The 25,270-nt window shown below is 43.9% G+C and overlaps 1 protein-coding gene across 3 annotated transcripts in view; it reads right to left on the reverse strand.

The window, feature by feature from the left end:
* The window catches only part of LOC124619383 (rhophilin-2), a 707,931-nt gene that overhangs the window by 129,331 nt on the left and 553,330 nt on the right, over window positions 1-25,270 (reverse strand). For all 3 annotated transcript variants that reach the window (XM_047145725.1, XM_047145727.1, XM_047145726.1), the window contains one exon: window positions 6,563-6,678. In XM_047145725.1, coding sequence (XP_047001681.1) covers window positions 6,563-6,678 — 116 coding nt within the window. The remainder of the gene's footprint in view (window positions 1-6,562; window positions 6,679-25,270) is intronic.

Here is a 25,270-nt window from a genome sequence, read left to right on the forward strand (position 1 = left end):
GATAATATACGGAAGAATGGAAAAGAAAATTGAAGATGCGCCTAGATTACGATCAGTTTGGCTTTAGGAAATGTAAAGGCACGAGAGAGGCGCTTTTGACGTTGCGGTTAATAATGGAAGCAAGACTAAAGAAAAATCAACACACGTTCACAGGATTTGTCGACCTGGAAAAAGCGTTCGATAACATAAAATGCTGCAAGATGTTCGAAATTCTGAAAACAGTAATGGTAAGCTATAGGGAGAGACGGGTCATCTACAGTAAGTACAACAACCAAGAGGGAATAATAAGAGTGGATGACCAAGAACGAAGTGCTCGTATTAAAAAGGGTGTAAGACAAGTATGTAACCTTTCGCCCCTACGGTTCAATCTGTACATCGAGGAAGCAATGACGGAAATAAAAGAAAGGTTCAGGAGTGGAATTAAAAATCAAGGTGAAAGGATATTAATGACACGATTCTCTGATGGCATTACTATCCTGAGTGAAAGTGAAGAAGAATTACATGATCTGCTGAACAGAAATAAACTGAGAATAAAAACTGAGAATAAAAACCACTTTCCCGGAGGGAACCGAGAACCAGTTCGACTATCCGGGAATCGTCAGCCAACATTAAAGGTAAAGTCTGGGGACCTCTGTACTTAGTACGCAGAGCCAAAAGAATGACATCGATGTGGAGGTCATTTTAATGTGACTGGAGCGTGCAGTCTGGCCGGCGTTCTTGGTCCCCGTATGGAAGTGACAGTTGTTGATATACCCGCAGGGAAACTAACATCTACTCTCACACAGACTTCAGTGTGCATTCGCGTGGAAAGATATTGCGACGCCTGTGTCCACAATTCACGGATTCTACTTGTATTCTCCTTTTTACGCAGCAAAGTTTCAACAATAGCTTGCGTCGTGAGTACTTTACGCTCATTTCGTTACTACCTTCTTTTTCTCCCCTTTTAGCGAAGCCCATAGCGGCACCACGCTGAGAACGGCGTGGCATCTGCGGGTTCTTTTATGCAAATTACCCAGAGGTGCGAGTATTAGGCGCTCTCTGAATGCTAAACAAGCTAAAAACAGCACTCGGTTCCCACCGCGCCACAAACAGGGACGGGACGTTGCCGAAAATAAGAAAAGTAAGCGGAACAAACGAACGGCCACAGACCCCTTAAAGTACACCACAAGGGAACAAGTTTGACTGCGGGGGGTCTGCTTTGACGTTTGTAGCGGTTGCTTTTTATTGTTATTACTCCGGTACAATGAATTTCGTCGTATGAGTTACGTTCGTGACAAAATAGTGTCGCCATATTGCATAAATAGGTTTATTTGTGCAAGACCTGGATTGTCATCGATGCGCAATTTCTGTTGCATGGTAACACAACAGTGATCATGGATTTGACATTCCTTCGTGCTTTTACCGAAACTTACTGCACCACACTTGTGGCGTCGTCAGTGGACGGTTGCTTATTTAGGAAACACAGATGCAGAAATGTGATTTTTTGACATGTTTTTAGTAGAAATACATCAGCCCTCATTGATGTTGTTAGACGAACAAATCTGGGTAAAAATTAACTATCTCTGATTGCCTAATATTATAATGTGAATGCTAGGATGATTCGTCCCAGAGGATCACGACCGTTCCCATTTCAATTTTTCTGTAATCGAGCTGGCGTTGTTTCTATGAATCCCTGGCCAAACTGCATCATGATATTCCCTGTGAAGAATGTGGAATTAAGAAAAACGTGAAGAAGACTGAGACAACTTCACAAGGCAATGAAGGAACATAAAATTGAAAATTCTAATTAGTCAGTCGAACAACCCGACTGATAATTCAGGTAACTATGATGCAAAATCATCACTTACACGACATACAACCAAGAAATAATAACAGCTAAACCGAGCGAGGTGGCGCAGTGGTTAGCACACTGGACTCGCGTTCGTGAGGACGACGGTTCAATCCCGCGTCCGGCCATCCAGGCTTATGTTTTCCGTGATTTCCCTAAATCGCTCCAGGCAAATGCCGGGATGGTTTCTTTGAAAGGGCACGGCTGACTTCCTTCCCCGTCCTTCCCTAATCCTATGAGACCGATGACCTCGCTGTTTGGTCTCTTCCCCCAAACAATCCAATCCAATAACAGCTACGAAGTAAAAATAGCTCTTGTAAAATAAGTGTTTTACACAAGTAGTAGAATTTTCTGTAGTTCTTTGAATAAACAATTATGAAAAATATTTGTGACTTTTTAGTATGTAGTTTGGTCTTAAATGGTGTCGAAATATCAGACACTGCAGTGTAGAGATGAGAAATGCTTGGAGGGTATTGAGACTTGGATGTAGAGAAGAATGGGGAGTATGCCCAGATAAAGTAAGAAATGAGGTTCTGTTACAAAGAGTGAACAAGGGAAGGCAAATACTGGAAATATGTAAGACGAGGAAAATAAATTGGCTACAATAATGGAATGTGAAGAGAATGCATTATGAGGGATTCAGTAAAAGAAATGATGTATGGGATGAAGACCAAAGCAAGAAGAGGGGCAAAGCACAAAGAAGAAGAAGAGGGGCAAAGCACAAAGAAGAAGAAGAGGGGCAAAGCACGAAGAAGAAGAGGGGCAAAGCACGAAGAAGAAGAGGGGCAAAGCACGAAGAAGAAGAGGGGGCAAAGTACGAAGAAGAAGAGGGGGCAAAGTACGAAGAAGAAGAGGGGGCAAAGTACGAAGAAGAAGAGGGGGCAAAGTACGAAGAAGAAGAGGGGCAAAGCACGAAGAAGAAGAGGGGCAAAGCACGAAGAAGAAGAGGGGCAAAGCATGAAGAAGAGCAAAAGATGAAGAAACTAATCAATTCACACCACCAGGATAAATGCATCACTCACAGCTACAAAAAGTGTGGCAGAAAAACGGAAGTACTACAGAAAGCTGAACTTGCAGTGATGGACTTCCCTAATGGTCAGAATACACCACCACCACCACATTAATTATTTGCACCAAGACAGCACTGCCCACAACCCTGAGCACCACATTGCTTAACTAGGTAGTGTCCTACTGCAGGTAACACGCGTTTCTTTCTTCTGGCCTTTGAAGTGTCCTACCACGCCGCAGACGGGATGGCTAACACATGCCTGTGCAGTACAGTCTCGACTTTGACGTCAGCCGGATCATATCCTAGTGGTCGAATATTTTCACTGCCACTATTTGGTCGGTAAGGGGACAAGAAGTGATGGTGTAAAGTTGTTGATCACCAATCTTTGCGCTAATGTCCTGGATTAAATTCCAAACCTCTCAGAAATGAAGGTGTGTCACACTGTCCGATGATCACGTTAAGCTCCTTGCCAAATGCGTCCAAATAGGATCAATGTGCTGTTATTCTTCTCTGGGCTGCCGAATGACAAACAACGGTACACATTCATCGGGGAATGAAGGACTTGTATGTGGGTAGTACTCTGTCGAAAACCATCACTGCCGAATGCAGGTCTATGGTAGTAATCAATGTGAGAAGCAAACTAACCCCACATTCAGTAAGTATATGTGGTCGTTTGTCGAATATTAAAAGTAACTACCACTGTGGCCGTGATTCTTTTACATTCCCGTTCCAATCATGGGCAGTGCTGACAGAGAATTACACCTAACCGTCGCAGAAATGATTGAGAAATACAATGATGAAAGTTTCTAGGTGATATTCACAGTGCTCTTTCCTGGTGACTGTGGTAGGACGAGAAGTGTTAATAACATATCACGTTGATAGGAAAATATGTGGTAACTTGAATCTATTCTATGAACAGTCTTGAGGAGCGCTCCATTGTCAAGAAAGGACTCAACTGGTCGCGCATTCGGCTAAAAGAAAAAAGCTGATGGAGTGATCAGCACTAGGTGATCGGACTCCCCAAAGTTTCGGGCGCCACCGCGAGTTGAGCGAAATAGCCCCGATCACGAGTAAGTTATTTAGTAAATAACAGCGTTTGGGAAATAATTAAGAGTTGGGGGCTTCCTTTTGAGGAAGATCCAATCTCGGTGCAGGGCCGCGCGTCCACACCAAATAAGCCGAGCTGCGCAGTTGTTGCGCCGGTCCGGCGCGGCGCGCTTCGCAGGAGAAAATTGCCCCAATTAAGGGGCGACATTATGTGCGAAAATAATACCGTGGCCAACCCAATCAGCGGCCAGGGGACCTCCCGGAGCGACGCACTGCGAGTGCGCCACCCGCAATTCTCTGCAACCACCCTTAAACCGTCGGCACACGGACCGTGCATTTGACGTCAACGTTGTGCGTACCGAGTTTCGGACGTCATAGCGTAAAAAAAAAAAAAAAAAAGAGCAGCACACTTGGGAGTCTTTACGAATTTCCAGAACAATATCTAGCCTGTCAGATATTCTGAACGTGAGTCAAAGTAGACCAAAGACATGGAAGGACGCCGTCTACGCCATTTGACACCATCTCCCTTCACGCGTTTTCGAGAGATTCTCAGTGTTCTTGTGCTTTGAAATAGCATATATTCCTAGGATAAAAATTATAATATAAAACCCACCAAAATGAGCTTCAACTGAAAACGACGAAGTCCAGTATGGCGTCTTCCATGTTCTGCTTGTGACGTATTGAGCGTCCTTTGCCTATTATTAATCTAATGTTTAGCAGCACGTTGCCAAAACATCGCAGAACGTATTGTGTAATTCACACGCAACAATACCTCTTGAACGTGAAACTGGTGAAAGTGATAACACGAAACTGTTACAGCTCAACGTGAACGTCACCCAGTTCGCTCCGTTTGAAGACGGCTGTGATCTTCTCCCACGCCCTACTCCGTACTTCGTGTCTGAGGAGAAAAAATGCTTTACGAGTAAAAAAAGCATTGTCTCGGAGCGATATATGACTGAATAAAATCTTCACGGCCTTATAGCTGAGTCAAGTGGTTGCACGTCCATGAGCTTTCGGCCGAATACTTGACTACCACAGTCAAGCCGTAACTGACCTGCAGTGTGGTTGCTGCTCTCGTCCTTACAGTACTCTCACAGGCTGTAACGTCACCGGTGCTTGGTTCATCGTCGTGTAAGGCAATGTTTCCCAACAAGTTTGGACTGCTGAACATCAGAGTCGAGGTTGTTCTGTCCTGGTGTTCCATACTTGGTTTCATCCAAATCTGTCCCCATTTTTTATTTCCTGTCGTCAGACGCGGATTCTTGAGCTCTTTAACCTGGAGGAACTCACTTTCGAATAACTTAAATCGTTAAAAAACATATTACTGGAAACGTACAATACGTCGTAAGGTCCACAGCGTCTGACATATCTTATTGATTCTAGTCGTCATAGGGCGGTTACCACTCCACAGTAAGCGTTTTAGGGGGAAATTCAAAAATCAAGCTACGTTTCTTTTTACATTACGTATGTATTTTTATAAAAATGTATCTTTGTAGTAATTACACTAATGTTAACAACTCCAAAAATTAGTACACATACCCTTACTGTGTTATTGTCAAGACCGAAATTTTACATGTACATGAACATCAACTTTTTTGTTTTTCCAAAAATGTTGTCGTTTACTGCGATAGACATTGATAAATCCTGGTCAATACTTTAATGACCGAAACTGATGAAGTAGTTTTAATCTCAACATTTCTTTACATCGGGCGTCCGCCCCCGGTAGCTGAATGGTCAGTGCGACGTATTGTCAATCCTCTGGACCCGGGTTTGATTCCAGGCTGGGTCGGGGAATTTTCTCCGCCCAGGGACTAGGTGTTGTGTTGTCCTCATCGTCATCCTATCATCCTCATCGACTGCAGGTCGCCGAATTGGCGTCAAATTGAAAGACCGGCACCCGGCGAACGGTCTGCCCAACGGGGGAGGGGGGGGGGCTAGCCATACGATTAAATAAAAGAAATAAATTGCATCGGAAATACCATAGATAAATGTTGTGTAGTTAAATGAAATTTAAATGCTGCGTTATAGAAGATTCAGTGATAAAATGGTGAACAACAGCATGTAAATGTTTCAAGTACGAATACTCGTCCATTCAGGGTTTTTTGTGCCATTCACCACTTTTTTCGTATCTAGAAACGTTTGTTAATGTGAAATATGGAGGGCTGCATCGTGGAATCCATGTTAACCCTTTCACTACTAATTTTTTCCGGGTGAAAGACGATATATGATTATTTTAATTAATTTCTTAGTCAGAAATAACAATATGAAAAAAGTATTTCCGGCCTTTCCGTTTACCAACATTGGGAGGAATTATTCAAAGTACGGAGGTACGTACGCTCATATTAGCTGCAATAAGATAATGTCTCGTAAATCACTGTGGTGCTCAACAAACTTCTTGTTGGTAACAGCTTTCATTTACAAGTGTACGAAAAAAATAGTTCAAAGTTAATATGTTTAGTGGTTATCACCAATTTCCCCTGTTGGATCCAAAGCACTTGTTCGGCCTAGGCTCTAAAGAGCCTAAATATGCTGGTGCATACGTTGCTGCACCAGTCCACCTTACTTTCACGAATGCTAGTCCAGCAACTAACGTTGCAACCTTGTTCTTTTCCCGGTTACTGCCAGCTGCTTATGAGTGAATGCTTTCGCAGCCGGCTGTTCCAGGCGGGGGTACTCACTTGAAGAGGTTCTCCGCGCCGGCGCGCAGACGCAGCTCCTTGTTGATCTCCTGGTTGAGCTTGGAGCGCTTGCTCTGGAGCTTGCCTCTGCAAGTAGCGACCCGCGGGTCGGAACCCTGAAACACACAACGAGGCGGTCGTTAGCGGCTAGTGACGGGAAGAAGAGTGGCTATGGCGCCGCAACACTTGCAGGTGACCGTAACCAAAGGGTACACAGTCACAATGTCTATACGATGTACACGGTCATTATACACTGCAAACCAGTATGGCAAAACACGAGCTGCAAGCTACCGGGTGGTTATGATTTAAGTGCAGTTCTTCATGGAGGTCCATTGTGGGTTCTAACTACGGTATGGCGGCGATAACTTTTAGATATGCTAAATGCGTTAATGTTGAACCGATTTACGCTGGAAAAGTAGTTTCAATTTTGGCCACCTGGCGCTGTACAGCATCTCGTCGAGGTTTCCTATGTTCAAATTTAACTAACTGTGAAACCAGCGATAAACAATAATATCAGTATTATACCTTTCTTATTTGTTCGACCTTTTCTGTCCACGTCCCGTTCCTTATACACAATGGAAACATTTCTACGTATCTTTCTTGCATTTACAGGGCCAAATTTGCACTTGGTGGTCAAAATTTGAACTAATACTTTCCCAGCATAAATCGGTTCCGCATTAACGCATAAGTACATCTACCAATTTTCGGTGCCATACGATAATTACAGCCCTTACTGCACCTCTGTGAGTAGCTGCAATTTAATTAATCACCCAATAAATGTACAACTAATTCCTGAGGAGAGACAAAGTTACGCCACTCACTCTCTCTCTCTCTCTCTCTCTCTCTCTCTCTCTCTCTCTCTCTCTCCCTCCCTCCCTCCCCCCCCCCCCCCACACACACACACACCTCTTTGACGGTTACCTAGTAATTCTTCAGGATACAAAAAACTGTTGTGTAGTTTGCAGTAAATCCCCGGAATCAAAAATATGAAACAATTAGTTAAAAATCTAATACAAACAATAAAGGCCTATGCCAATTTGTGCACTGATGGCGTTACTAAATGGAGTAAGAGGCGACCAGCTACTTTACATGGTTTTAACAGTCACCTTTCTAAGCCATTGTTGCAAGGTATGCCATTAAGTATCTTCCATGTTTCCTATAAAAAAAATTATGATTTTTATCCCGAAACACTTCACGAGATAACAAAAATTGTACTGGCGACCAAAACAAGTTTATTACCATTTAAGTTGTATAGCTGTAAGATGCCCTTGAAAGCCTTACAGGGCCTTCATTTATACGTTACGAGAGGACTGGAAGATGTTTCGAATGCCAACTGATTGCCTACCCATATTAGGCGTGGTATGGCCGAGCGGTTCTAGGCGCTACAGTCTGGAACCGCGCGACCGCTACGGTCTCAGGTTCGAATCCTGCCTCGGGCATGGATGTGTGTGATGTCCTTAGGTTAGTTAGGTTTAAGCAGTTCTAAGTCCTGGGGGACTGATGACCTCAGAAGTTAAGTTCCATAGTGCTCTGAGCCATTTGAACCATTTTTTAGGCTTGGTAGTATGTTTGTTTCTTGTTTTTCCATGTTTCATCCACTCCATGTAGATGCTTTACGCACTCTGTAACAATCCATAGAGAAATAACTGATTGACATAATCACGAAGAACAATGTCCTGAGAAAATAGTCAATGTAGGGCGTGTAGTTTGAAAAAATTCAAAATTATTTTGATACAGAACTACAAAAAGGAGGTCATTGTGATGACATGCAAATCGGAATAGGTCTGAAGGGAAATTCGTAAATGATAAGCACAACTTCCTTATCAGTCACGTCTAATTAAAGGACCAAACCTTCAGATCGGTAAGGAACGGAGGGAATTGCAAATCGGGACATTTCTGCAATCATCGGCAACGGCAACGGTCATTGAGTCTACACGGTACTCAGGGAGAATTACGCTTACAGCGTGCGAAATGCGATGCGCGTTTGTAATGGCAGGAAGTTTCAAGGAAAAAAACAGCCGCGACCTAAGCCCGTACAACAATGCGAGCCAACCTCGAGAATACAAAAATATGCATTTTACATGAAGCGTCGCGGCGCGGAATAATAGCCAGACGAAAGGGCCTCGGATGGAGACCGTAGTTAACCTTGGTAGGCCTCCCTGTCTTGTCACGGTTGCTCAGGATCAACGGCGATGAGAAACCGGTAAACCAGGCACTTCGTGGGAAATGAATATTAATCATGAGACCGTAGAAATGGCAGGTCCCTTGACATCATTCCTAGTAGGGAGCAACACTCATTATTTGCAAGAAGATTGTAGGGCGGTATCCACGGTCGAGACTACTAAGAAGTTGACCCATTTCATTAAATAGCTTAACCGCTCCATTGACTCAACTGCACTAACGAAGGAAGGACGGACGGACGCTAAGCGCTTAACGTCTCGTTCACGACATGTTTGTTACAAACAGAACATAGCTTGGATTTGGGTATAAAGGAGCTGAGAACCCACCGAGCCCTTTTCAAATACATCAGTCCAGGATGAGCCTCAGCCTTAAGCGACCGATATTGTGTACGTAGAGACGTGTCAATGATAGCTCCAACGTTGGCGCTCGTAATGGGGCCTCTTAGGGATATGGTAGCCAAGAAGGAGTGCACTGTGTGCATACCCGGAGGAGTCATTCCAAATGTGGAAAGGGAGCTTCAGGATGCCATGAAGAGCACATGTTGCAGCCAGCTGCAAGTGGTGGCTCATGTTAGAATTAACGATGTGTGTCCCTTTCGATCGTAAGAGATCCTCTCCAGTTTCGGGTGGCTAGATGAACTAGTGAAGAATGTCAGTCTCGCTTGCGAGATGAATGCGGACCTCGCCATCTGTCGCATCGTTAACAGAACCGACTGTCGTCGTTTGGTACAGAACCGAGTGGAGAGTGTGAATCAGAGGCTCAGACGGTTCTGCAACCGTGTGCGCTTGGGATTCCTCGACTTGTGCTATAAGGTGGTGGGTTTGCGGATTCCACTTCATAGGTCAGGGGTCCACTACGCACAGAAAACAGCTACAAGGGTAACGGGGACTGTGTAGACGGAACTGGGTGTTTTTGTTTGTTTTTTTTAAAAAATTTTTTACGTTACAGGGTCTAGGGAAACTACAGAACGGGCGTCAGTCTAAAAGAGTGCAGGATAAATACAGAAAAGGATACCTAGAAACATGAACATGAAGCGTAAATTGTTGATGCTGTGTTGGGAAAGAACCAGAGCTCCAAGCGCTAACAGAAAGCACTGAGGCTCAAATTGTTATAAATACGGAAAGTTGGCTGAAACCGGAAATACGTTCAGCCGAAGTTTTTGCAAAGGTCGAAAGCGTGCCCATAAAGGACAGATTAAACTCAGTGGGTGGTGGAGTGTTTACTGCTGTCACATGTAGTTTACATAGTAATAAAGTCAAAGTAGATAGTTACTGAGAGTTAGTAAGGGTAGAGGTAGTACGTGACAACCTCTATAATTTAATAATTGCTTCCTTTTCCCGGCCCCTCACCCCCGCCGACTCAGGTGACACAGTTGCTGAACAGTTCACAGGAAACTTTGGTCTCATTTCAAATAGGTACCCCGCTCAAACAGTTATAGTTTGTGATGACTTCAGCCTACTCTCGATATCTTGGCGAAAATACATGTCTGAGGTAGACATAAAACTCATCAAAAATCGTTTTAAATGCGTTCTCAGATGATTATTTTGAACACTTAGTTCAGGAACCCACTCTAAATGTAAATGGTTGCGAAAACATATTTGACCTCTTAGCAACAAATAATCATCAGTAAATAGGGAACATCATGGTCGATACAGGGATTAGTGACAACAAGGTCGTTGTAGGGAGACTGAATACCGTAACACCCAAACCCACCAAAAGTAAATGCAAAATATATCTATTTAAAAAGCGTATAAAAGTTAGTTACAAGCCTTCCTAAGAGACTGTTTCCACGTCTTACACTGTGAATATGTCATCGCAGAGCACATCTGGTTTAACTCCAAATAAATAGGATCAACGGCAATTGAGCCACACGAACCACATAAATTAAAAGAGATGGTACTGATCCCTCCCACCCCCAAACAAAATGGTTTGGCAATGGGAAGTAGCTTAGCTGGGATATTGGCTGACATTTACATCAACCATACAGAACACAAATTTTTCTCAAACAACCAGCACATCTCAAACAAAATAATCTACTAGAGAAGATATGTTGATGATACAATCTTGCTTTTTGATGGTACAAGAAATGAAATAGATACATAAGCCGCAGATCTAAGCAAAATGCACAAAAATATTAATTTCGCAGTTGAACATGAAACTAATAAAAGCATTAACTTTCTTGACCCGAAAATTTGCAGTATTAACAATAAACATCAATTTAGTATTTACAGAATACCTACCACCACAGATGTCAGTATTGACAACTCATCTTGCCACCCCCGCTAACAAAAAACGACATTTCAGAACGATGCTACACCGAATTAAAAAAGTACCAATGAGTAACACAGACCAACAAAACGAAACCAATATAATTAAAACAGTTGCTCATAATAATGGATATACACCCATAATAATAGAAAAACTCCACAACAAAATGCAGACAAAAACCACAGAGCTACTTCACAGCAGTCACTTAAAAGCCAAATGAGTGAGCCACAGAAGCCAAACCTAAATGTGCTGCTCTCCCATACGTAGGCCCACTTTCATACCAAATAGCAAACTTATTTAAAAAGAAGACGTATCACAATCAGCTTCTCCACAAATAATAAATTACAGCAAAAAGTAATCCATGATGTAAATACCTCCAAGAGTCCCTACCGCAAATCTGGAATATACAAACTCAAACACTCCGAAGTGTTTCAGATTCCTAGCTAAGACTGAACTAAGATTCTGCTCCTGAAATTAAATGTAAACATTTTCATAACATCCTTGCATAAAGAGCCACAGACTAGAATGTTAAACAGTGAACAAAATACTGGAAGACGTGGTACAATAAGGTCCATTCTGGGAAGCAACCGTCATGAAACAGTGTTTTGAATCGACAGTACGGGCTCTTTTACTGGAGTAATTCCGAAACAGGTTCGGAACGAGGCGAGCGCAGCCTCTTCCTGATGCGGCGGTTATGTACCTTGCTGGCTGGCAAGTCGCAGTGTCGCTGGTAAGTGGTCGGAAGTCGCTGCAGGAGGCGGTCTGTGGTTTCCGGGCTAGAGAAAGCTGACGCCACCAGCGTTGCGTCAGTCGTTCGGAAAAGCAGATTATCTGCTGCGCGGAACCAGCATTAACACCCATTAAGGATCGCCGTGAAACACCGGAATAGGATCAGGCGACCGCGGAAAAGAGGCAGGCGCTAGAAAGTGACACCTGACTAGCAGCCCAACGCAGTTACGTAATGTGTGTGTGCGTGCGTGCGTGCGTGCGAGAGAGAGAGAGAGAGATCCCTACGTGGAAGTAAGCATGGTTCCGTCAAGCACCAATAGTGTGACTCCTATTTTTTCTGTTCGTTCGTTTATTACGCCCAAAATGTAATATAAATGGTGTGAAGGGTGCAAATGCAGATGTTTGTGTATGTCGTACCCTAATATGTACACAGATCAGTGCGAGGATAGTTATTTTCTCTGTATCTAACGTCTTCCCACAAACATTTCACACAATTTACTACCTGATGTTTTCTGTACGGTCGTAGCTGCACCACACACAAGGGAAGCCACGACGTTGGGATCACAGATTTACCTCAGACTTCGTACACCTTTAGTAGGCCAAACAACATAATGTGCAAGCGATAAGGTACTCCACTCTGGTATTTCCGAGCAAATCGCAAGAGAAGTTTTACGCGTGTATTGCGTATGAAGTATCTGTGCGTAGGTGCCAGACCTTAGAGTTCGTGGTGTTCAAGCGGTTAGCGTTCGAGCTTCGTAAGACCAACATGAATGCGACGGTTCGATCCACGCTCAAACTTAATTTTTAATCTACATTTTTCTTCGCCACTCGCCATATTATTTAATTTATATAACATTTGAGAGATAATATAATTTAAAAAAGCTACATGTATTTGCATGAAGTTTTAGATAATTTCATGTTACTGGACTACTTACTATTTTTACTTAAATTATAATTATTAGAATTATAATTTATTATTAATTTATTATTTATTAAAATTATTAGAACAAACATATTTATAACTATGGTCAAGTAAATAAAGTAACACACAGACTTTTCCTGACAATGTATGCCTGTCATGATTTGCGAACTCCTTTATACATGCAATCTGGTAACGTACCGACAATTACTTTCCACCTCGACGCTTCGAGCTGCAGAGACAGAGGCAGGCTCCAGTTGGCAGTTAACCTGCTTAGCAGTGAGACGTCTCTAATGTCTCGAGAACGAATAGTGTAGGTGCGAATTTTTCGAGCACTACAGAATTTACACTTGTACTACAAAAATGAAGGTTTGAGTGGGAATCGAACCGTCAGCTCATACATGTTCGTCTTCGGAAGCTCGACTGCTACCCACCTGTTTTTTTCGCCCCCCCCCTCTCGACCGCTGGTCGGGGGCGGACGTCATATGACACCTGTTCTAGTTGATCGTTGAATATTTCACTCAGTTTTTATGATTATTATTAATTATTATTATTACAGAGGACAGCAAGCCCTCTGACCACTTCTCGGAATTTCCTAAGTAGGGCACCTTACTCCTTGCACGTTACGTTGTTTTATTGGTCTACTAAAGATGTACGAAGTTTGAAGTAGATCCGCAATCTCAAAATCATGACCTCCCCTTGTAAGTGGGCTACGCCTGTCAATACAGACTTGCCGTTTTGCGTCCACGTGTCCACACTTTTACAGTAGACCTGCTGCCCTAGGGAAAATAAGTATTAAAGGCTTGCTCTTGCCACATACACTAGGAGGTACTAACCAACCTAAAAACTTACTACTCCGAATAGCTATAATTATTAATCTACACACGACGTAAATAGTGTAGTGCTGTTCAGCACACTGTCCTAACCCACCAATAAAAAATATGCGCACTTCTAGTCCTAACATCCTACACGTATATTCAGATTCCTGGGGTGTTTTTACTCGTCTTACCACACATATGGTGGTCATGAACTGTCTCAAAAGCTTGTAAGGATGTTAAAAAACATTCAGTACGTTACGCCGTTTATAGCTTAATTATCACGGAAGTTAGCTAATCAAGTCGTTGCGTGCGCGAATTCAAAAACGGACAGTATCGCCACGTGCGTTGTTGTTGTTGATTGGTTAGTGGGGCACTCAACTGCGCGGTCATCAGCGCCCGTGCAAAGTCCCAATTTTTTCACAGTCCAGTTTTTTTTTTTAATACACACAGTTCAATCTAGCCACGCGCGTTGTTTGCTTCTCGAAATCAAATAAACGTAGGTCTTCCTCATTTAACTTAAATTTATTACATCCGAAAAAGGCACGTTTTAACAGGTGATGAGCAAGTGAACATGTAACTTACGAACCCACAGATAATTGAGCATTACAGCATTCTTGCCCGTGCAAGCGCTCGAATTTGCGCACACAACGGCCTGATTGGCTAACTTCAATGATAATTAACTTGTAAATGGCGCGAAGTATCCAAATTCTTCCCAAAAATTATTTCTCAGCACAACCTATCCTGCACCATCATTAAAAGCTTTTTAGACTGTTCCTGACAACCTCGTATATATTGTAAAAACTAATGTCCTAACATTCCCTTGGAGTACACCCGAAGTAACTTTTTCGTTCGGAGACTTTCTTCTGTTCAGAAAGACATGCTATGTTATGTTAGCTTGGATCACTTCAATCCCGTCACTGAGTTAGCCCTACATACCGTACGCTATTACTTTGTTCATTAGGCGGCAGTGCGGTACGATATCTAACAGTTCCGGAAAGCATATCGAATGCTTTCCGGAAGTTAAGGAAAACGCTGTCTACCAGGGCATCTGTATCTACTGCATTCTGCATCCCGTGGCCGAACAGAGCTAACTGACATTCAAACTTCCAGATCTCAAGACACTCAGATCCGTACCGAACGACGTGTGTCGATAGACTATCAACCGAAACACCGATTTAGTTCGCACTGTGCCTTGTCGAACAGTAGAAGATGTGTAAACGGTAATTAAAAGACCAAAACTATGGAATACAGGGAAAGCGTCTCTATGAGCTCTGAATAGAAAGATGTGTGGTAGGTGTGTAGGCAGGACGTCAGGTCGTCGTGCGAAAGGTCTCGAGTTCGAGAATCGCTGACGGTGACTTTTTTTTGTAACAGTTCACACGTGAAATTGTTAAATGGGAAAACATTTCTGACACGTAAAAGGACGTTTCGGAGTTTGGAGCAATGTTCTTCTGGCAGCCTACCTTCGTTTCGTTAGTTGAAAGTGCCAAACCGATTGGTGATAGAGTAACTCATTTTTATTACAGAGGGCAGCTATCCCTCCGACCGAACACGCTGAGCTACCGTGCCGACTGCCAACTAATCTACCAGGTGTGTGTGTATATTCTCAACTGTCTGATACGCTTTTCCTACACTCTGTAGTTCTGGTGCTACTTTTAATTACCATTTACACATGTTCTACTGGACGACAGTACGCAGCACAAACTAAATCAGTGTTTTGGTTGATACTCTACCGACACACATTGTTTGGTATCGATCTGACTGACATCTTACGACGTCCGCCCCGAGCAGATGCAACGAACAAAAGCGATTTAAAAAGAAGTTGGTAGAGCGTCAGATGGTCGAGCGAGAGGTCCCGAGTTCGATACCCACTGACGGCGATTTTTTTTGTTACAGTTTACACGTGAAATTGTTCCATGGGAGACATCTGGAGTTTTGGGTGTTAGTTTCACACGATCGTTGTTTTCGGAACCCTTTTTGATTCCAACAATCACTGAGGTGACGAAAGTCATTGGATAGCGACAAGCACATAAACACACAACGGTAGTATAGCGTATACAAGGTATAAAAGGGTAATGCACTGACGGAGCTGTTATTTGTACATTTGCACTCGGGCTATTCATATGAAAAGGTTTACAACGTGATTATGGTCGCACGACGAGAATTAACAGACTTTGAACTCGCAATAGTTGTTGGAGCTAGACGTATGAGACATTCCTTTTCGGAAATCGTTACGGAATCCAATATTCCGAGTTCCAGAGTGTCAGAAGAGTGCCAGGAATAATAAACTTCAAGCATTCTCCATTACTGTGTTTACATGGAATGGACCATTGCAACTGAACCGATCGCTGACTGGAAATGGTTATGTTCGGTCACTTCGAGACTATTTGCAGTCATTCATGGACTTCATGTTCCCGAACAATGAGGCCATTTCCCTGGCGGCCACAACTGTTCGCGATTGGTTTGAAGATCATTCTGGACATTTCGAGCGAAGGATCTGGCCACCCAGATCGCCCGACATGAATCCCGCCGAATATTTATGGGACATAATCCAGAGGTCATTTCGTGTACAAAATCCTGCCCCGTCAACACTTCCGCAATTATGGGCGGCTGTAGAGGCAGCATTGCTCAATGTTTCTGCAAGGGACCCGCAACAAGTTGTTTAGTGGATGCCACATCAAGCCGCTCTTCTACGCTGGGCAGGAGGTGGTCCGACACGATATTGGGAGGTATCCCACGAACCTCAGTGTGGGTCACAAATCGCCCGCCAGGAAGAGCAACGGCGTCCCAGAGACGTCCGCTAGCCGGCTATAGCCGCGAGTGCGAGTGCGAGGAAAGCGGATACCGGAAGAACGCTGCCTTGTGGCGTCCCGGAAGCGAAGTAACGGAGCGACCGGCCGAGGCACCTCGCCGCTTCCGGGATGCCCAAACATCTGTATTCTACGAGAGGCGTCTGCCTTGCTATCAACTCCAGTGCCACAACGCTATTTATGGGTCCATGACTCACCAGGGGACCATCACACCTGTTAATAACAGATTGTGATGAGTCTTTCAGTTGCTCTCCACCGAAGCAATTGTTCGGTGGTTTTGGTACACTATACAAACGACGTAGTAAATTGTAGAATCACCGGTAGTATTGCTATTATTGGCAGGGAGAGAAATATAAATGAATGTTTAAGAGAGAAACTGGGAACTGACGTCTTCCCTTTGTCTTTGTTTGTATGCTTGCTTGTTTGATTTGCACATAATCAGAACCACACATCGTTCCGTTTTAGTCCGTTGCGTATCTTATTATCATATACAGTATAAATTGCATTTCATACCCAATGCAAATTAGTTGATCGGGTAACTTCTGTACCCCCCCCCCCAAACACACACACACACACACACACACACACACACACACACACACACACACACACACACACATACATACATATATATATATATATATATATATAAAATGGAACACGCTGTTTGTTTTGAGCAAACGCAGGAGTTTCCTGTTATCAATGATAAATGCGAAAGCCGTTTATGGAAAACAAAAACATATTTCATGTAAGTTCGACGAAATATTGAAGCTATTTTTCTTACGTTTCTCTTTTGCAGTTTTATTTACTCCATCTATTTGTTGAGCTTGCTGCTTGATAAATCTGTATGGTTTCTGTAGTATCATTGCCACAGATACTACTACAACACAAGGTTGGCAGCCCGTCGTCTGGCGAGCACAGCGCACTCTAGCGGGCTGTGCAGCTCGACGGAACTAGAGTGTGCCTCATTCACTTCTTAGCTAGATTTCAACCTAGGCAGACGCACTTTCGTAATCGGCCCTCAGCCAGTTTTGTAATGTTTGCATTGAGTCTCCGAGGAAGCCCATCAGGCTTAGTCCCTCAGAATATGTTGTATTAGTTCATGGTATTCCATGTTACGAGACTGTCAGTTCATAGCTGCAGCTGCAGTCCTACAAACTACTGAAGATAAGTAATTTCATTGTACTATGTGTTTCTTGAATATTAATCCTTCTCTCTAAATGTGTGCCGTATCGCATATTATTGCAACCTGGACTCCTTCAGCTCCTATCAACTCGGCCTTTTACTTATTTGCATTTAGTAACGAGCTGAAAACACCCACGCGTTTTGTGCCTCTAAACAATGAGACAATTGTTTCCTTTACTTCTACTATGACATCCCTCTGGTTCACGTTACAAATTAACAATTTTCGAATAAAACCCAAATTGATCACTGAAAATTTGAATTTTGCTATATACACTTCGTTTTGAAGTAACGGACAGGAGAGTAACTATGCAGAACAAAAATTTTCCCGGGATTACCCAACCGTTTACATATTCAGTTTACCGACGGTTCACCACTTTCGGTTTTTAGGGGAGTGTAGAAAGACAATGGTAACGTATGCAAAGAAAGTGATCGTTATAGGTAACGAACGACAGGTATGCAACACAATGTACACATAGCGCGAGTACGATCTTAACAGTTAGAAGCTACTAGAAAAACTATCGTAAACTACGCTGACTTAAGACCGTCTGCTGCAACCTACGGTAGTTTTACAACTCTAGTCTTAGGTATGCTGCAGAAGTGCCTGTCCTGAGAACCTGACTAGCAGCTTTTCATGCGACGACCTCCAGCTTCTAGACGATCGATGTTCAAGTTTTGTGCTTATCTCCTATGCCCATAACGTCCGTCATGTTTCGACCAAGCGAGCATAGTGCAGCGGCTACGGTTCTCAACTACCGATCTGGTAAGGGATCACATCCTCCTAGTGAGTTTCTTGTTTTCTATTTCGTCGTACAGAGTATCATTAAACAGTATATGTCATGAAAAATTATCGAAAATTTTTCATTTTCTCCGTAGTAATTTAATTAATAAATCTACCATACGAGTAAAATTTCTTCAAACGTGTATTAGGTTTATTACAGATTACATCACAAAAAATCTTATTCGCTATCGCTTGTATGTTTTCCTTCCCCGCCGGCCGGGGTGGCCGAGCGGTTCTAGGCGCTACAGTCTGGAACCGCGCGACCGCTGCGGTCGCAGGTTCGAATCCTGCCTCGGGCATGTATGTGTGTGATGTCCTTATGTTAGTTAGGTTTAAGTAGTTCTAAGTTCTAGGGGACTGATGACCACAGCAGTTAAGTCCCATAGCGCTCAGAGCCATTTGAACCAGTTTTTTTGTTTTCCCCTGCTGGAACAGAATTTCTGATAGTATTTGTCGTAGAAGCAACTGAAACACTAATTCATAGGACACCAAGCACATTTAATGAAAGCTAGTGCCTTGCAAAGAAACCTTCAGAAGCGATACTGGTAAACACAGTTCGTTTAAATTCAAGAAGATTGTTCCTCCTCCGATCACTTTGCATGCGAATCACGCGTGGTTTACAATTCCTGTGAAAGAAGGTGCACTAAACTGACGTAGACTAAACGAACGTATTTTTATGGACTCTTCGCTCGAAGCGATTTCTCACCCTTTAGCAAGTCCGCAACATTTTGATTTTTTCCGTAAAAATTTCAACCTGCCTCTAAAACTGCATATTACAGGATTGGCAAAATGGATTAGATATGGGTGGGATAATTTAACGATGGAGGCACATGCTTCTCTTTTATATACAAAGAACTGATCGTGAAGTGTGTGATGAGTCTGCTCTCCACATGAATTGGTAATGGGGGGAAAAAGGGCGACGGATGGGATTTGAAAAGGTACCGACAAACGCAGTCGTGAACATTAGCCGGCCGGCCGCAGTGACCGAGCGGTTCTAGGCGCTTCAGTCTGGAACCGCCCAACCGCTAGGGTCACAGGTTCGAATCCTGCCTCGGGCAATGATGCGTGTGATGTCCTTAGGTTAGTTAGGTTTAAGTAATTCTAAGTTTTAGGGGACTGATGACCTCAGATGTTACGACCCATAGTGCTCAGACCCATTTGAACATTTGCCGCTGTGCTGCACTCAAGTGATCGAAACAGAACTAACGTTACGAATATAGAGGTATGCGTAGAACTACTTCATAGATTTTCTTGGAAACTAGAGGCCGTTGCATGAAAAACGGCTAGCCAGGTACTCAGGTCCCTTTACAACATACCTAAGAGAGAACGAAATCTGATGGTCCTTGAGTCAATATCACACTCTACTTACTACCAGCCACGTTTCACTTGCAAAGCCGTACTTGCGTTAAGCAAATAGCGCCACCTTGCGGTCGTTTGTGAAAACTGGCGTCCAGCCCTGTCCAGTATGCGGAACTGGACGACTGCAGTTCCTCTGCGTGGCGTACGGGGAAGGGCGGCCAGCGGGCAGTGCGAGGTGTCGACTTTCGCCATCGGAGGTCCGCTGCGGGGCGGACTGGTTTTCGCTTTCAGGTAAGGCCGGCCGTTGGGCGTGGGTCGCCGGCTGCGTGGGCAGATGTGCAGTATACCGCATGCGTCGGCATTCCACAGGCCGGCCTGTTTACGTTCTAGGTCACTGTCAACACGCCCCGCGGCTTTGGCGGCTACACTCCTGGGGTCACGTTCTTAGTGCGTCCAAACTAAATAATACGCTTATGTTTACACATGTCTCCACTACAGACGATCGAACTCACTTTCGACAAAGTGCGTCAGTTCTCCTTATGATACGGAAACTGACTTAAGTGTTAGCAAATGCACACTACAAGGCGCTACCTTGATGTAACATTACTATTTATACAATTAAGAGCCAAAGAAACGGATACAGTTGCCTTATGTCGTGTACGGCCTCCGCGAACACGCAGAAGTGTCGCAACACTACGTGGCATGGACTCGACTCAGGTCTGTAATAGTGCTGGAGGGAACTGACACCATGAATCCTGCAGGGCTATAAGGGTACGAGGGGTCAAGGTCTCTTCTGAACATCATGTTGCAAGGCATTCCAAATGTGCTCAACAATGTTCATGTCTGGGGAATTTGGTGGCCAGCCGAACTAAGGAGTGTTCTGGAACCACTCTGTGGGAATTCTGGACGTGTGGAGTGTGGTATTGTCCTGCTGGAATTGCCGAAGTCCGTCGGAATGTACAATGGACATGGATGCAAGTGATCAGACAAGAGGTTATCTTTCAGTAGTATAATTGTCCGTGTCTCGAAACCAGAACCGTGCTATAGTTGTTTCAGGAGATTTATAGTGAACTCACGATGTCTCTGCGACCAAATCCGCCTGATGTAAATCCTATGGTACCCATCTGGATCGCCATTGGGCGCCATCACCGCGTACACATATCAGCGGCCCGTTACTTACGGGAATTACATGACCTGTGCGTAGACATCTAATGCCACAAACCTCCACAAACCTACCAACGAATTGTCGGATCGCTGATATGCAGAATCAGTGATGTATCTCCTTCCAAAAACGGATAAACAAGCTATTAAGAGGGAGATCATAATGTTTTGGCTCATAAGTGTGTTACTTCCTCCCACATACAACTCACGGAATGACCACGACAAGAAAATTCCAGAAATTAGAGCTAATGCAGAGGCTCAGCAACATCATTCTTCCCACGAGCCATTCGCGATTGGATGTAAGAAGGGTCAATAGTAAGTGGTACCTTAAGTACACTCCGCCAAGCACTGTTGTGGCTTTCAGAGTATGATTTAAATGTAGACGTTCCTTGTTACATTAGGTTGTCCGGATACGTCACGTTCCAGGCGTACGGGTGTTCGAACATTGTGGTAGGCTGGGCCTCCATGGGAAGTGTGATGATAAACGACAGCTCAGCGGCAGCTGTGGACAACGTGGACGTTCGTGGATTACCTGCACTCCTTCATGCTTGATGTCTTCTGCAGCGGCGACGCCATCTTCCAGCGGGATAACTGTCAGTGTGACAACGCCCAAAATCGTGCTACGGCAATTTAACGAACACTATAGTCTTTGCCACCGAACTCCCCTGACCTGTATCCGATGGAACACTTCTAGGACGCAATCGGGAGCCCACTCCGCGCCAACGAACCACAGGATCGTAATTTACGTGAACTGCGTGGCCTGTACGTAGACATGTGCTGCAACATAACAGTGATATTCAGTAAGGAGCGGCGCCAAACATTTTTTCTTCCGATAAGTGCCGGCTTTTGACATTTATTAGTGCGCCGATGAGCCTCATAATCTGACCGCCAGTCACTGCAAATATCACAGCGACAGCTCTGTCAGTTGAGCGTTGGTAGCCTGTGAGACAGAACGTGTTTCATAATTGGCTAGATCATCGTCATAGTTGATTTTCGTGAACAGCGTTATGCTATACAGTTGTGTGTTCTCTTGGGGGGAAAAAAATGCAGCTGAAACTTACGACTACCTATAAAGGGCTTATGGCGGTTCTGCAATATATCGTTGACCATATTTCCGTTGGCATCATGCATTCAGAAGTGGCCGGGAAAATGAACGACGGATATCGCGACTGCTTACTCCGCAGCAAATGCAAGCTCTTATCAGTGTGTGCCACTATTGGAAACTATGTGTTGAGGACGAGGTAGATGCTTGTGGCGAAACATGGGTGAACTGTTATGACCCACAGAAGAAGCGCAACAGCACAGAATGGGTGCAACATAGTCAGCACCAAAAGAAAAGGCACAAGCGCAGAACTCAGCCAGGAAGAAAATGGTTATATGGTTATAACTTTACTTGATTACCTGGCGATAGCGCGCGCGCCCGCGCACACACACACACACACACACACACACACACACACACACACACACACAGAGAGAGAGAGAGAGAGAGAGAGAGAGAGAGAGAGAGAGAGAGAGAGAGAGCTCGGAAAGCCCAACAGTACCGATCGACCGCCGTATCATCCTCAGCTATCAGCGTCATTGGATGAAGACATGCAGGGGCATATTGTCGGCACATCGCTCTCCCGGCCGTTGTCAGTTTACGTGATCAGAGCCGCTACTTCTCAGTCAAATAGCTGCACAATTGGCCTAACAAGGGTTGAGTGCACGCCGCCTGCCCGTGTTACAACTGCGGCAAGACCGTTGGCTGATAAAGGATCACATCCCCAAAGACGAAGGATAATGAAGCTTCATCGCGATAACGCCCAGCCAAATTTGCTAACGCTGCCGTCGAGTTTACGGCACAAAAACGCGTCTCCACGGTACCCCATTAGGCTCACAGCCCCAAACTGACTCCATGTGACTTTCGTCTTAACCCAATGGCAAAAAATGAACTTAGGAGACGTCGGTTCAACGAGACAAAGGTGGTGGAAGCTTGAGAGGCGACCCTGAAGAGCATATCAAGGGATTGCTTCCTGCACGTCTTCCAGGAATAGCAGAAGAGGTGGGACAAGAGCACTGAATTGTAGGAAGTATTTTGAGGGCGACAAAAGTCGATATATGTGGCTTTTCATAATACACTGTTGTATGAACGTTAGTGCCAGTCTTCACTGAACACCCTTCGAACTTCCAGAAACATTCCAACGATTTGTCGTATCCGTGCCCCGTATAATAGCTACTATACTACATTCCAATGCCGGAGCAGCACGCTATTAAGCAGGCGGTCGTAATATTTCGGCTCATCAGTGCATGCAACTTCACATAGCGATATGGAGACAGCGGCGGCTTGGTCTGGCGTCACAGCAGACGGCCATGACGCATAGGGAACGCTCTGCTCTTGCGTACGGACCGTAATGGCATTCCATTGGTGAGAGCTTGACGCTGCTGAGACTGCTGAGACCTGTTGTACGATCTCCCAAGGACATAGCTGCTAAGGGAGTCATAAGAAGCGACACGCTTTTCGGTTGCGTGACCATCCGGGTGTACAAAGTAATCTATGACCTTGAATGTAACATAGCTACGTGAGTGGGTTGGTGACTCTGGTAAAAAGCACGAAAAAATGTTTGTTTCGTAAACAACACATTTTACTTTTTCACACAAACTCCTCGCGAGGGATGTACACTTGGTCCACCGAACCTCCAACTTTTTCACCCCATCGGAAATATAGGTTCTGTCAAACTCTGCGAAATACTCGTTGATTGCAACTATCACTTGCTCATTTGCTGAAAATTTCTTCCCAGCAAGCCAATATTTCAAATTAGGGAACAGGAAGCTGTCACTAGGGCCCGAGTCTGGTGAGCAATTCGAAGTCCAATTTATTCACTTTGGTCATTGTCAGTGCTGATAAGTGGGATATTCATTATTCTGGTGAAAAAGGGCTTTTTGCGTGACAATTTTAGATTATTCTGCATTTTTCACGTAATCTATAGGATTATTCCTTGGTAATCCCATACAAACAGAGCACATTACCTTGCTACATGACAAAACGGTATTTGGCTCCTTTGGTACATTTTCAGCAGCCATCATCTATTGTTTTGACTCTGATGTGTAATGATAGATGCATCAAAAATCACAAATCGGCGTAAAAAGTCTTATAGACTACGATTAAACCTGGCCAGACATAGTGTTGAAATGTTGTGCCAGATGCCCTTTTGTATGACTGAGCAATCGCGGCACCCGCCTTCCACACAGCTCAATTTTCCATGCTGGATACAATGCACTCTGTTGAGATGCCTACAGTCTCAGCCGTATCACGAATCTCTAATTGGGAGTCTTGCATTACCATATCATGGATATTGTCAACGATTTTCTTTGTGGTGACCCCAACTGGATGGCAGGAGCATGTTGCTTCTTCGGTGATTGTCCGACTAAGTTTACGTTCATAAATCCAAAAGTAAATGGTCTCCAATGACGCTGCAGAGTCCACGTGAATTTCACCCAGTTTTGTTTTGATCTGTGCGGCAGTTAAACACTTCAAATGAAAATGTTTAACAATAGCACGAAACTCAGTTTTCTCGATTTTCAGTAACAGTCGACACACTGGCAAATTCAGACAGTTGTAAGCAATAAACCGTAACCTTTACGTTGATAAAATTCTTTATACGATCCTTGGAATAATCAAGCTTACCAACCATGAAAGCACAACAAAAATGTTTTATTATTTCATGAAAATTCACCAGACTAAGCAAATCACCCTAGCATTTCTTTGCAACAACGAACATCCGAAATCGCTAAACGGCAGTGATGGTTAATGTGAAAGTAACCCGTTCTGGTCCCAGTGGCTAACAAACGCTCATTACCGCGGTGTGACCAGCTTAGAGTGGACTAATATCTGACTGTAGTTCCTTGTTACCAAAAGCTTGCGTTGAACCGTGGACTACTTTCTTCAGAAGCGATGACCTAAGGCACTGTTAATTATGATTCACAGTCAGCAGAGACAGAACAAAAAAAAAAAAAAAAAAAAAAAAAATCTGGTGGGTACGCAGAGTACTTCTGTCGTAGGGGTGAAATGTGTCGGCAGTAACTTTCTGCCTCTCTCTTACACTAACTTCATTTGAAACAATACTAGCCAAAACATGACTGTACATTACAATGCATACATCACCTCCTTAGCTGAACTATAGGCGAATTCCATCTGATGAAGCAGAACGGCTCATGCAGTGAGTCGCGTATTCACATGTGTTGCAATGGGACACAATATTCACACTGAGGAACTAATATGCATAGCTCTGATGTAAATATATGTACACCGCGCGAAGTATCTTCAGGGCTTTAGAGGGATTGCAAGAAGTGGAGGGAGGAAATACCGTTACTCACGTGGTGCAGTCGCGAGATTAATGGAATTTATTCACCGAAAAGTTTTTTTTTTTACTGTATTCTTATTCCCCCCTTTCAGTTTGCTTTAACCTCTCAGCTGTTTTTACTGATGTCAAACTTGCATGAATATAAATTCGACATCAGTACCTGTAGCCGAAGGGGGAAAGGAAATGGGGAAGAAGAGGAACAAAAAATACATATAAA

Source organism: Schistocerca americana, chromosome 6 (assembly GCF_021461395.2).
Source record: "Schistocerca americana isolate TAMUIC-IGC-003095 chromosome 6, iqSchAmer2.1, whole genome shotgun sequence".
NCBI classification, from domain to species: Eukaryota; Metazoa; Arthropoda; class Insecta; order Orthoptera; family Acrididae; genus Schistocerca; species Schistocerca americana.